The sequence below is a fragment of the Eubalaena glacialis genome, chromosome 14, assembly GCF_028564815.1.
Source record: "Eubalaena glacialis isolate mEubGla1 chromosome 14, mEubGla1.1.hap2.+ XY, whole genome shotgun sequence".
Taxonomy (NCBI): Eukaryota; Metazoa; Chordata; class Mammalia; order Artiodactyla; family Balaenidae; genus Eubalaena; species Eubalaena glacialis.
In genome coordinates, this window is record NC_083729.1 from 6738366 (window position 1) to 6750864 (window position 12499).

At 37.3% G+C, this 12499-nt stretch overlaps 1 protein-coding gene across 2 annotated transcripts in view; it reads left to right on the top strand.

Moving 5' to 3' along the window:
* Positions 1 to 12499, top strand: part of CPSF3 (cleavage and polyadenylation specific factor 3) — a 42750-nt gene that overhangs the window by 18534 nt on the left and 11717 nt on the right. For both annotated transcript variants that reach the window (XM_061210444.1, XM_061210445.1), the window contains 5 exons: positions 549 to 707; positions 1656 to 1802; positions 4337 to 4489; positions 10455 to 10563; positions 11728 to 11826. In XM_061210444.1, the coding sequence (XP_061066427.1) occupies positions 549 to 707; positions 1656 to 1802; positions 4337 to 4489; positions 10455 to 10563; positions 11728 to 11826 (667 nt within the window). The remainder of the gene's footprint in view (positions 1 to 548; positions 708 to 1655; positions 1803 to 4336; positions 4490 to 10454; positions 10564 to 11727; positions 11827 to 12499) is intronic.

Consider the following 12499-nt stretch of genomic DNA (forward strand, 5'->3'; position numbering starts at 1 on the left):
AGTAGTAAGTGGTCTTCCAGTTATCAGTAGGCTCTGTTCATAAAGTATTATTTTTTAAGTTAATTGCTTAGGAATTAGAGCCAAGTTTTCCCTCGAAACAATGTTAAACTTTTTAGTTAGATTTTCTGGCCAGCTCAAAATATTGATGAAGTGTGCAAAGCCATTGTGAGTCTTTGGGGAAATTCTTTCAGAGTTCTCTCTTGGGTGGATAGAAACCCATTTGACCCTTCCTTTTACTTTCTGCCTGCCTGCCTGCCTGCCTGCTAGGCACTGAAAATGGTCCTAATTGTCTTTTAGCCACTGTAGAAGGTTTTGAAGTCAATGTGAACTAATTGCTTTTTATCATTTTGTTTTCATTTCATTCCCAGCCTAAATAAACTGTTTAGGGACTTGGAAATTAGACTTAAAATGTTTACTAGTCTTGTCAAGGCCCTTCCAGTCGTGTGATTAACCTTTTTACCTCACTTTTCGGTATTCTTTACAAATAAGGAATGCTTTGTCAAACCTTGGTATTTAACATGCTTTTACCATTCCCTTTTCTTTCTCAGAGCATGGATCATTTTGATGACATTGGTCCCAGCGTTGTAATGGCCTCCCCAGGCATGATGCAGAGTGGCTTATCCAGAGAGCTCTTTGAAAGCTGGTGTACTGATAAGAGGAATGGCGTCATTATAGCGGGATACTGTGTAGAAGGGACACTTGCCAAGGTCAGTCAGAGCCTGAGACCATCGTGTTCTTCCTAATCAAGGCTGCAGAGGTGGCAGTATCCTCCCAGGTTTTTCCATTGAAGTAGTTCTTTAAATAGTGCAGGTTTTGATTTTTAAAAATGAGAATGGCAGTAGGCAGCTGGAGATGTTCTTAAGGTTGAAGAATGAGGTCCGCAGGTGAGTGGTTGGCACATGAAAGTTTGAGACGCACTCATCTGGTTGCAGTAAGAAAGAAAAATGGAAGGGAATCTATTTGAGACAAACACATGGATACCCTCATCTGATGAGAAAGAGGTTTGCTAATAAGTGTTCTCTTGAAAAGCTGGAGAATGTGTTTGGGTTGATTGCCCATCTTACTCTTGATATAAGATGGTTGATATTAACTCTGAGGGATATAGACATTGATGTGCAAAACTTTAGAGAAAGTTTATGAATATTCCTGCATCACCTTCTCTTATCTCTTATCGATAACTTCAATTTTATTTTTTTAAATACATTATGATTCCCTGCTTTGATCACTTTTATTACATTACCTTATTCTGTAAGTCACTTAGACAGTGTTAGCTGTGTATCTAAAATAGATTTCCAGAATAGAAATACATCTGTCCTTTATACAAATCCTCTTACCTGGAAAGTGACTTTTTAGAGCAGATAGTTCAGGATACAAGTGTACCTTTCTAATCATAAGTTATAATTTTCACTTTGAGGACCCCAGGTATATCGAAGTTTTGTTAATCTGCTTACTTTCCTGATTAAATGTTTGCTTGATCGAGAAAAGAAGTATTTGATATTTGCTAAGTCAATAGTGTTAGAATGCTTTTTGTGTTAAAGGTCCTAAATTAGTGTAAGACTTTATGGCTGGGTGAAAAAGTAGAAAATGTACCTTTTCTTTTCTAATTAGAGAGTTTATGTGTTTTGTTTTGTTTACTTTTCTTTGTTTTTTAACAGCATATCATGTCTGAACCTGAAGAAATCACTACCATGTCCGGACAGAAGCTACCACTGAAAATGTCTGTTGATTACATTTCTTTCTCTGCTCACACAGATTACCAGCAAACCAGTGAATTTATTCGTGCTTTGAAACCGCCTCATGTGGTTAGTCTGTGAATTTGATTTTCAACATTAAAGGCTGAAAGAGGCATGCCCAGCAGCAGCTGGTTCTCAGAGCAGACACTGCCTTCCTTACGGTAGCCGGTAGCGCTCTCAGCAGTGCCTTCACGTGCACTTGCATCTGACCTTTACCACTCCCCTTTGAGTTAGGCAAGCTGTGCACTTCAGTCTTCTTCATTTTACATGGCATCTCTTACTCAGATCTACCAGCTCCAGCGTTCTTTCTGTTCTTCTCTGCTGCATTCTTTCTGTTTTTTTCTGCTGCCTCCCCAATAACTTAAGAGCCCTGGCTTTGCAATGTGACTGTTTTGAGTCCCAGCTCCATCCCTTACTTTCTCTGTAGCCTTGGGCAAGTTACTTAACCTCTCCTTAGCTCATGTGTAAATAGGGATGATAATACCTCATAAAGTTATTGTGAGGACCAAATGAGAGCACATATATCTAAAGCACTTAATAGGGTGCCTGGCAAATGGGAAATACTTATTAATGTGGAGAGAGGAGAAAGGCAAGTCATAATAGTAAAAGCTAAAGATGCAGTTAGATATGAAATACATTACACAGCTCCTTACTAATGTGATTTGTTTATATTTTTAAGTTTTATATAATTATTACAGTAGCAGTTATATTTTGGGGGACTGGAGAGAGTTAAGCTAAAGAAAAAGTATCTTAAATTAGAGGAACACTTATGGAACGTGAGTCTAGAAAACAGATGAAGCAATGAAGTACCCTTTCTGATTGTAGCATGTATCAAAACTTCATTCCTTTTTACGGCTGAATAATATTCCATTGTCTGTATAGACCACATTTTGTTTATTCATCTGTTGATGGACACTTGGGTAGTTTCCACCTTTTGGCCATTGTAAATAATGCTGCCGTGCACATTGGCATGTGACTATCTGTTTGAGTCCATTTTCAGTTCTTTTGGGTATATACCTAGGAGTGGAATTGCTGGATCATGGGCTAATTCTGTGTTTAACTCTTTGAGGAATCACCAAACTGTTTTCCATAACAGTTACACCATTTTACATTCCCACCAACAATGCACAAGGGTTCCAGTTCTCCATATTCTTGTCAGCTTGTTATTTTCCCTTTTTAAAATTGTCACCATACCAGTAAGGGTGAAGTAGTACCTCTTTGTAGTTTTGATTTTCATTTCCCTGGTGACTAACGACGCTGAGCATTTTGTGTACCCTTTTGTTCGCTTTTTAGTTCTTTATAGCATATAGTCCTCATAGGTAGTTACCATTGGCCCTTAATGAGCAGATTCTTCGGTGGAGAAAATCCCTCACCTACTTGGCTTTATAGCACGTCAAGTTTAGTTACAGTGTAGGCAGTTCGTGGGTGCCTTCTGGTGTGTGTTGTTTATGGATATCCTCCCAGATTTTAAAGCTGTGGAGGAAAAGCTGTACTGCTTTTTCTCTCTGGAATCACCACCTCATCCTCGGTCCCATTTTGTTGCTCTCCAGACTCTGTCTCTGCTGTCAGTTTAAATTCCTGGATTGAATTTGATGCTTACCTTCCTCCAATAACCAAGTCAGCAAGTCTGTCCACACAATAAAATAATAGTAGTGGTGGTGGTAGTGGTAAATAATAGCTAGCATTTATCGAGTATTTACTGTGCGCCAGGCACTGTACTGGTGTTTTACATGTATCAAGTCGCTTACTCCTCACAACCAACAACTGTTTTGTAGATGAGAAAACAGATGTTAAATAACTTGCCTAGAGTTACCCAGCTAGCAACTGGCAATGCCAGGATTTGTGTTACAGCAGCCAGGCCCCAGAGCTGGGGCTCATCATCTCTAGGCCATATGCCTCTGCCTGGTGGTGACACTGGACAAGCTTCTGTTACTCCAGGCAGGAAATCATCTACCAGTAGACTGTAGGTTAAGAATGATCTGTCTTGTAAAAAATAAGTTATGAAAGTGAATTAGAAAGACTGGTAGCTAATGCAATCGTTGTAAACACGTCTCTAAAACATGGTTTCATTTGGTTCTGGAATATTTTATACGATATTACTTTAAGAAATAAAGTATCAGAAGTCATTTTTTTTCACATAAAAAGCTTATTTTGTTACTCTTATATTAAGAAACCTAAAGAAAACTGTGGGCGTTTTCTGAGATAGTAGGAGTAGCAATAGTCGTGTACAAGAAGAACCATATGCATTTAAAGCTGGTAGAGACTGCAGAAGTCACCTGGTCCAGCCCTTTTCCAGTGTGAGCGCAGAAGCCTAGAAAAAGTACAGCTTTCACAAAGTTGTGTATCTCGATAGTGGCAAAAACTGGAACAGAAAAGAAGTTTCTTTACTCTTATCTTGAAATAGTTCCACTTAAGGATCTTTTAAAGCCAAATAGAATGAAAACATCACACAAGTTTGATTGACTGGAGATCCTTAAAAGTGGTAAAGTTTAATAACTTCAAGTATATCTCCATTTCATATAATTAACTAATTCAGATAACAGCCATCATTAATCTGAACTAAGGATGCTTCCCTATGCTCTTTTACAATTTACACTTTGTAGATTTTAGTCCATGGAGAACAAAACGAAATGGCCAGATTGAAAGCAGCCCTGATTCGAGAATATGAAGATAATGATGAAGTTCACATAGAGGTTCATAATCCTCGGAATACAGAAGCAGTGACCTTGAACTTCAGGGGAGAAAAACTAGCCAAGGTAAAATGTTATGGTTTTTAATCCTGTCCATTCCAAATAGTTCCTAATCCCTTTAGGGAAATGTATACTTAAGAATATCCAGCTTTTAATTAATCAAATAATGTGCTCAATGATGATTTCTGTCTACTCAATATGCTATAAGACCTTGATCCTTGTGCTTTTAGGCTTTTTCTGGTTCCACTAATTTGTTTTTTACATGGAAAATTTTCAGATAAATTAGATCTTCAGTCTGATGGCTTTTAATCCACATTCCCACTTACTTTTCATACCCATGTTAGAGAGTAAACTAATGTCCATTACTGTTTTGTTTTTTTCCATTACTGTTTTTCACTACATCCAATACAGTATTCTGTCCACCTCTTGGCATTCTCCCTAAGAATCTAAAAATAGGCCCATATCTAAACATAATGTCTGTGGATATGATGGAATTTATAAAGATTTGTCTTTTCAAGAGTTAATCATTTTTGATGATGAAATATAAGGTTTTCAGAATTTAAAAAAGAAATAGTTATGAAAAAAAAACCTTACCTATCAAAAATCTTTTTAAGATACCTCTAAAGGAAACTTTTTAACTATCTGTCTGAAGTTTTATCTATTTATTATTTTTTTAATATTTATTTATTTGGCTGCGTTGGGTCTTAGTTGCAGCACGCGGGCTCTTTGTTGTGGCGCACGGGCTTCTCTCTAGTTGTGGTGCACAGGCTCAGTAGTTGCGGCGCACGGGATTAGTTGTCCTGCAGCATGTGGGATCTTAGTTCCCCTACCAGGGATCAAACCCACGTCCCCTGCATCGAAAGGCAGATTCTTAACCACTGGACCACCAGAGGAGTCCTGTCTGAAGTTTTAAATATCAAACGTGTTAATGAGCAACTTTACAGAATTCTTTTAGTACATAATGAGCCAAATATGAGGAAGCTAATTGATGAATATCATTTCTTGCAGTTGAATTTGAGGAAAATTTGCAAAAATTAGGATGTGAGGCTCTTCTTGCCAAAGAAGAGCAAATGGTTGTATTTACTCCTGAATCTTACTGTTCACAAAACTTTCCAGGGGCCAGTTTAATGGAAGAGATCTTATACCTGTAGAAAAATGTATTCTATAGGTATAAGAATATTTACAATTGGGAATCTAGAACGGTATTTCCCAAACTCTACTGGTTGCAGTGTGGGGAGTAAAAGAAAGTTTTTCGGTCAATTGAGGAGAAGCCGAGTTGAACAAAATTAAGCTGAATTTATAGCGAGACTTTCCAGAGTTTTTATTAGGCCATTGTGCATTATAATTCCTCAAGAAATACAGTATACAGCATTTTTTTTAATTTTTTTTTTCCACATCTTTATTGGAGTATAAATGCTTTACAATGTTGTGTTAGTTTCTGCTGTATAACAAAGTGAATCAACTATACGTATACATATATCCCCATATCCCCTCCCTCCTGCATCTCCCTCCGACCCTTCCTATCCCACCCCTCTAGGTGGTCACAAAGCACCTAGCTGATCTCCCTGTGCTATGTGGCTGCTTCCAACTAGCTATGTATTTTACATTTGGTAGTGTATCTATGTCAATGCCACTCTCTCACTTCATCCCAGCTTCCCCTTCCCCCGCCCCATTCGCTCAAGTCCATTCTCTACATCTTTGTCTTTACTCCTGCCCTGCCACTAGGTTCATCAGTGCCCCTTTTTTAAATTCCATATATATGCATTAGCATATGGTATTTGTTTTTCTCTTTCTGACTTACTTCACTCTGTATGACAGATTCTAGGTCCATCCACCTCACTACAAATAATTCAATTTCTTTCCCTTTTATGGCTGAATAATATTTCGTTGTATATATATGCCACATCTTCCTTATCCATTCATCTGTCCATGGACACTTAGGTTGCTTCCATGTCCTGGCTATTGTAAATAGTGCTGCAGTGAACATTGTGGTACATATTTCTTTTTGAATTATGGTTTTCTCAGGGTATATGCCCAGTAGTGGGATTGCTGGGTCGTATGGTAGTTCTATTTTTAGTTTTTTAAGGAACCTCCATACTGTTCTCCATAGTGGCCGTATCAATTTACATTCCCACCAACAGTGCAGGAGGGTTCCCTTTTCTCCACACCTTCTCCAGCATTTATTGTTTGTAGATTTTTTGATGATGGCCATTCTGACTGGTGTGAGTTGATACCTCATTGTGGTTTTGATTTGCATTTCTCTAATGATTAGGATGTTGAGCATCTTTTCATGTATTTATTGGCTGTCTGTATGTCTTCTTTGGAGAAATGTCTATTTAGGTCTTCTGCCCATTTTTGGATTGGGTTGTTTGTTTTTGTGATATTGAGCTGCATGAAGTGCTTGTATATTTTGGAGATTAATCCTTTGTCAGTTGCTTCATTTGCAGATATTTTTCCCATTCTGAGTGTTGTCTTTTCATCTTGTTTATGGTTTCCTTTGCTGTGCAAAAGCTTTTAAGTTTCATTAGGTCCCATTTGTTTGTTTTTGTTTTTATTTCCATTTCTCTAGGAGGTGGGTCAAAAAGGATCTTGCTGTGATTTATGTCATAGAGTGTTCTGCCTATGTTTTCCTCTAAGAGTTTGATAGTGTCTGGCCTTACATTTAGGTCTTTAATCCATTTTGAGTTTATTTTTGTGTATGGTGTTAGGGAGTGTTCTAATTTCATTCTTTTACATGTAGCTGTCCAGTTTTCCCAGCACCACTTATTGAAGAGGCTGTCTTTTCTCCATTGTATATTCTTCCCTCCTCTATCAAAGATAAGGTGACCATATGTGCGTGAGCTTATCTCTGGGCTTTCTATCCTGTTCCATTGATCTATATTTCTGTTTTTGTGCCAGTAACATACTGTCTAGATTACTGTAGCTTTGTAGTATAGTCTGAAGTCGGGGAGCCTGATTCCTCCAGCTCCATTTTTCTTTCTCAAGATTGCTTTGGCTATTCGGGGTCTTTTGTGTTTCCATACAAATTGTGAAATTTCTTGTTCTAGTTCTGTGAAAAATGCCACTGGTAGTTTGATAGGGATTGCACTGAATCTGTAGATTGCTTTGGGTAGTAGAGTCATTTTCACAATGTTGATTCTTCCAATCCAAGAACATGGTATATCTCTCCATCTGTTTGTATCATCTTTAATTTCTTTCATCAGTGTCTTATAGTTTTCTGCATACAGGTCTTTTGTCTCCTTAGGTAGGTTTATTCCTCGGTATTTTATTCTTTTTGTTGCAATGGTAAATGGGAGTGTTTGCTTAATTTCTCTTTCAGATTTTTCACCATTAGTGTATAGGAATGCAAGAGATTTCTGTGCATTAATTTTGTATCCTGCCACCTTACCAAATTCCTTGATTAGTTCTAGTAGTTTTCTGGTGGTATCTTTAGGATTTTCTATGTATAATATCGTGTCTTTGGCAAACAGTGACAGTTTTACTTCTTCTTTTCCAATTTGGATTCCTTTTATTTCTTTTTCTTCTCTGATTGCTGTGGCTAGGACTTCCAATACTATGTTGAATAATAATGGCGAGAGTGGACATCCTTGTCTTGTTCCTGATCTAGAGGAGATGTTTTCAGTTTTTCACCGTTGTGAACGATGTTTGCTGTGGGTTTGTCATATATGGCTTTTATTATGTTGAGGTAGGTTCCCTCTATGCCCACTTTCTGGAGAGTTTTTATCATAAATGGGTGTTGAATTTTGTCAAAAGCTTTTTCTGCATCTGTTGAGATGATCACATGGTTTTTATTCTTTAATTTGTTAATATGGTGTATCATATTGATTGTTTTCTGTATATTGAAGAATCCTTGCATCCCTGGGATAAATCCCACTTGATCATGGTGTATGATCCTTTTAATGTGTTGTTGGATTCTGTTTGCTGGTATTTTCTTGAGGATTTTTGTGTCTATGTTCATCAGTGATATTGGTCTGTAATTTCCTTTTTTTGTGATATCTTTGTCTGGTTTTGGTATCAGGGTGATAGTGGCCTCTCAGAATGAGTTTGGGGGTGTTCCTCCCTCTGCAATTTTTTGGAAGAGTTTGAGAAGGATAGGTGTTAACTCTTCTCTAAATGTTTGATAGAATTCGCCTGTGAAGCCATCTGGTCCTGCACTTTTTTTTGTTGGAAGATTTTAAATTACAGTTTCAATTTCATTACCTGTGACTGGTCTATTTATATTTTCTAATTCTTCCTGGTTCAATCCTGGAAGGTTGTACTTTTCCAAGAATTTGTCCATTTCTTCCAGGTTGTCCATTTTATTGGCCTGTAGTTGCTTGTAGTAGTCTCTTATGATCTTTTATATTTCTGCAGTGTCAGTTGTAATCTCTCCTTTTTCATTTCTAATTTTATTGATTTGAGTCCTCTCCCTTTTTTTCTTGATGAGTCTGGCTAAAGGTTTATCAATTTTGTTTATGAAAGAACCAACTTTTAGTTTTATTGATCTTTGCTATTGTTTTCTTTGTTTCTATTTCATTTATTTTTGCTCTGATCTTTATGATTTCTTTCCTTCTACTAACTTTGGGTTTTCTGTGTCTAGTTTCTTTAGGTGTAAGGTTAGATTGTTTATTTGAGATTTTTCTTGTTTCTTGAGGTGAGCTTGAATTGCTATGAACTTCCCTCTTAGAACTGCTTTTGCTGTAAAAAAAAATTTTTGACTCTAGAACTGAAAACACACTTTAGGTATATGTGTCATTTTTATATTTAACTTCATACAGGCATAGAGAAACTGTTGTCAATATCTGTTTCCCCAAATGTAGTTTTGTATTAAGAGTGTTGTTCTGTTATTTTAGCCATAATTTTATTTAAGATCATTAGCTTTAGTTATTTTTTTTCCTCAAGTGTAATAACCTTACTTCGGGAGAAGTCAGATTTATGGCAGCCATCCTCAGGCATGTAAAACAGAAACTAAGAAGGAGGTAAAGAAATCAGATCCACAAAAACTATCAAAAAACCCATGCAGTTTACTGTCGAGAATTGTCAGGCCAAGCAATTGTGTGCGTGGTAAGAAATCAGCATGTTGGGAGCTAGCACACAGTTGAATAGAGAAAGAAACCGAGGCTGGCAGCAGAGGGTGAAGCCAGAAGAACCACTCAGTCTTGTTCTCCAAGGTACTTGGTTCTCCCGGCAGACACCTCATCAGCATCCGGGATGTCACTGCACTGAAATCAGCCTCCTTAAGTCACCAGCATTTAAGGAGAAAATGACGCCGACAAACCATGTGAAACAGAGCTAGGTCGCATTATAGTTACAAGAGCAAATGTTACCACTGCCTCACTGCCATCTGCCCTTAACTGATGAAAGGTAAACAAATATGAAATATAGGGTCTTTGTCCCCTTTGAGTTCATTTATTTGTAGCTGAGAAAAGTTATATTTAAGAATGTTGGATTTCATGTTTGTAAGAGTTTTGTTTGTTTGTTTGTTTGTTTGTTTGGTGTTATTGTTAGTTTTTGAACAGTCAGTACTCTCTTCTCTTAAAAAATGTTCCCCCTCAGTTGTATGAGCTCATCCATACCTGTCTTTACAGACCTTTTTATTCAGAGATGCTGCTGCTTTTTGGGTCTGGCATGGCCTTGCATCTTTGTATTATGGGGTTCCCTCCATGTACAGGGTTGAGAGCCAGCCTGAGGGAGCCACGCACGTCTGGCCCTCGGTTGCTGTCCTTCCCACCATGCTGTCTCTGTTGAGAGCTTTTTTAAGCCGCAGCACCCAGTAGGTTTACTTGGTTGCTGAACTGATTGGAACTGACAGAACCTAACCATTCTTGCCAGATCTGCCCCCGTTGAGTCTTGCCTTTGGTCTCTTGGTAACCTTGTTACTGCCCTGGTCATAGAGGTATATAACATTTTATACTTTTCATGTTTAGATTCATGGGTTGTTTTCATGGTTCAAATGGTTCATAATTATGATTGAGTCCCTGAATAATTAATTTCATTTTATAAGATTCTGTTCTCTTCAAATTGTTTTGGCTTTTTTTTTCCTTTTTAATAGGTCATGGGCTTTTTAGCAGACAAAAAACCAGAACAAGGCCAGCGGGTCTCAGGAATACTTGTTAAAAGAAACTTTAATTATCACATACTTTCTCCTTGTGACCTCTCTAGTAAGTATACTATTAAATGTCAAATGTAATTTGATTTTAGCATTTAAAGAAAATCTTCAAAAACTTCTCTTACCCAGTGGCCAAATCTTAAGTAACAGCCAAATAACAAAGTATAAATAGTTGAAACTTAATAATCTAGTTAGCTTTATTTGAAAAAAAAACCTTCCTTGAACTATTACAATATTTAAATAACTTTTTTCTTAATTGGAAACATAAGTTCCCCTGTAAGACAGATTGACTACTGCCTTCTGAAGCCTGTCTTCTACCTTTCACCATGGAATACTGCTACTTTTATTTCCTGAAGTAATTTTGGACTCCCCACACAAGCTTGTTGATTTTTATGACCTGTAGTGTTAAGTTGCTTGCTGGGCTTTGTGTTTTATGCACGTGTAAATGCTAAGCTGTCATTACTTTTGCATTAATTACGATATTATCTTTAAGTAAATAACTGTGCTCAATATTATTTATATGGCACTAATAAATTAAAAGTGCTTTATCAAGGAATAAGAAATAGCAGCAGTGTTTAGGTGTTCAACTGTGAGATAAGCCACCTGTCAGCCTTCAGACTATCACACAGTAGAATATAACTTGTTCCATGAACAGTTGTTGAGGTCTTACTGTATGCCAGGCATTGTGCTAGGTGCTGGAGGACTAGAGATGTACTAAGAATAAGAAGCACAGTCCCAGCCCTTGAAAAACTGTCTGTTGAGAGAAACCATCCTGTGAAGAGCTAATCACAGTATTGACCCAGGACATACAGAAGTGCAGGATAACATGTAAGGAGAGAACGGGCCTAGGAGGGTTGGGAAAAGCATTGCATACCAGGTAGCTCTCATTGCCAGGTGGTGAAGGATAGCTAACCAGAAGAGATGGCAGAGGACAGCTGGCTTACTGGCTTGGAGATGTTAGGGACCAGATGTGTTTTGGAGAATGAGAGTGCCTTCTTACGGCTGGAGCACAAGTGAACTATTGGCCGGGGGTGGGGGGAGGGGGAGGAGTGTAGGATGGGAACCAACTGTGGAGCACTTTGTTAGCTTGACAAGCATGTTCTCACTTACTTTGCTTTTACTTCTCTTTTCTTTACTCCTCGTATGTGTTTGCAAATTGTATTTTGTGAGACTAGTGTTGTTTCCTAAAGTATATTTATTCTAATTTCCTCTCCAGATTATACTGACTTGGCCATGAGCACTGTAAAGCAGACCCAAGCCATTCCATATACTGGTCCTTTTAATTTGCTTTATTACCAGCTACAGAAATTGACAGGTGTGTATATTTATTGACATTCACTTAACTGTTTTCTGTTTTTGAGTAAGATAATTATATATCTAGGAAAGGATGTTAATTTTGGTAATTGTGTCAGAATTGCACAAATTTTCTCTGTACTTTACTTGGTCATGTTACTACCACCTTTAGGTGAAAATTTTGAAAATACACGGATAAACAATTTTTAAATCTCATTATACCTCTTATTATGATCCACTTAAAATTCTAAAATTGTCAGTAGTCTTTGCTTCTTGTGTTTAAAATCTACTTTAGCTTACTATACCTAGATTTTATCATAATTTCTTTTCTTTGTTCAGTGAAAATAATTTTTCTGGTTCCATCAGTACAAACCTTTACAGCAGGTTATATAACAGTACATGACCACTGGCCAAAGTCCAGTAAAGAGTAAACCTATTCTGTTTTCATATTAGACCATTTTGAATTAGAGATTTTTGTGTATTAACATCATGAGAGGTGAAGAGTTAAGTTAAAAGGTGTGGGCTCTCTCTGATAAGCAAGAACACTTCAGATCACAAAGTTACGCTTTCTATGAATATGCTCTTTGTAATTCATACAGTGAAGTACTGCCATAAAATAAACCAGTAGAATATATCTTTTTTTTTACTTCAGAATCTCACGTTAGAATTATAGGTTATAACACAGGACGTTAATA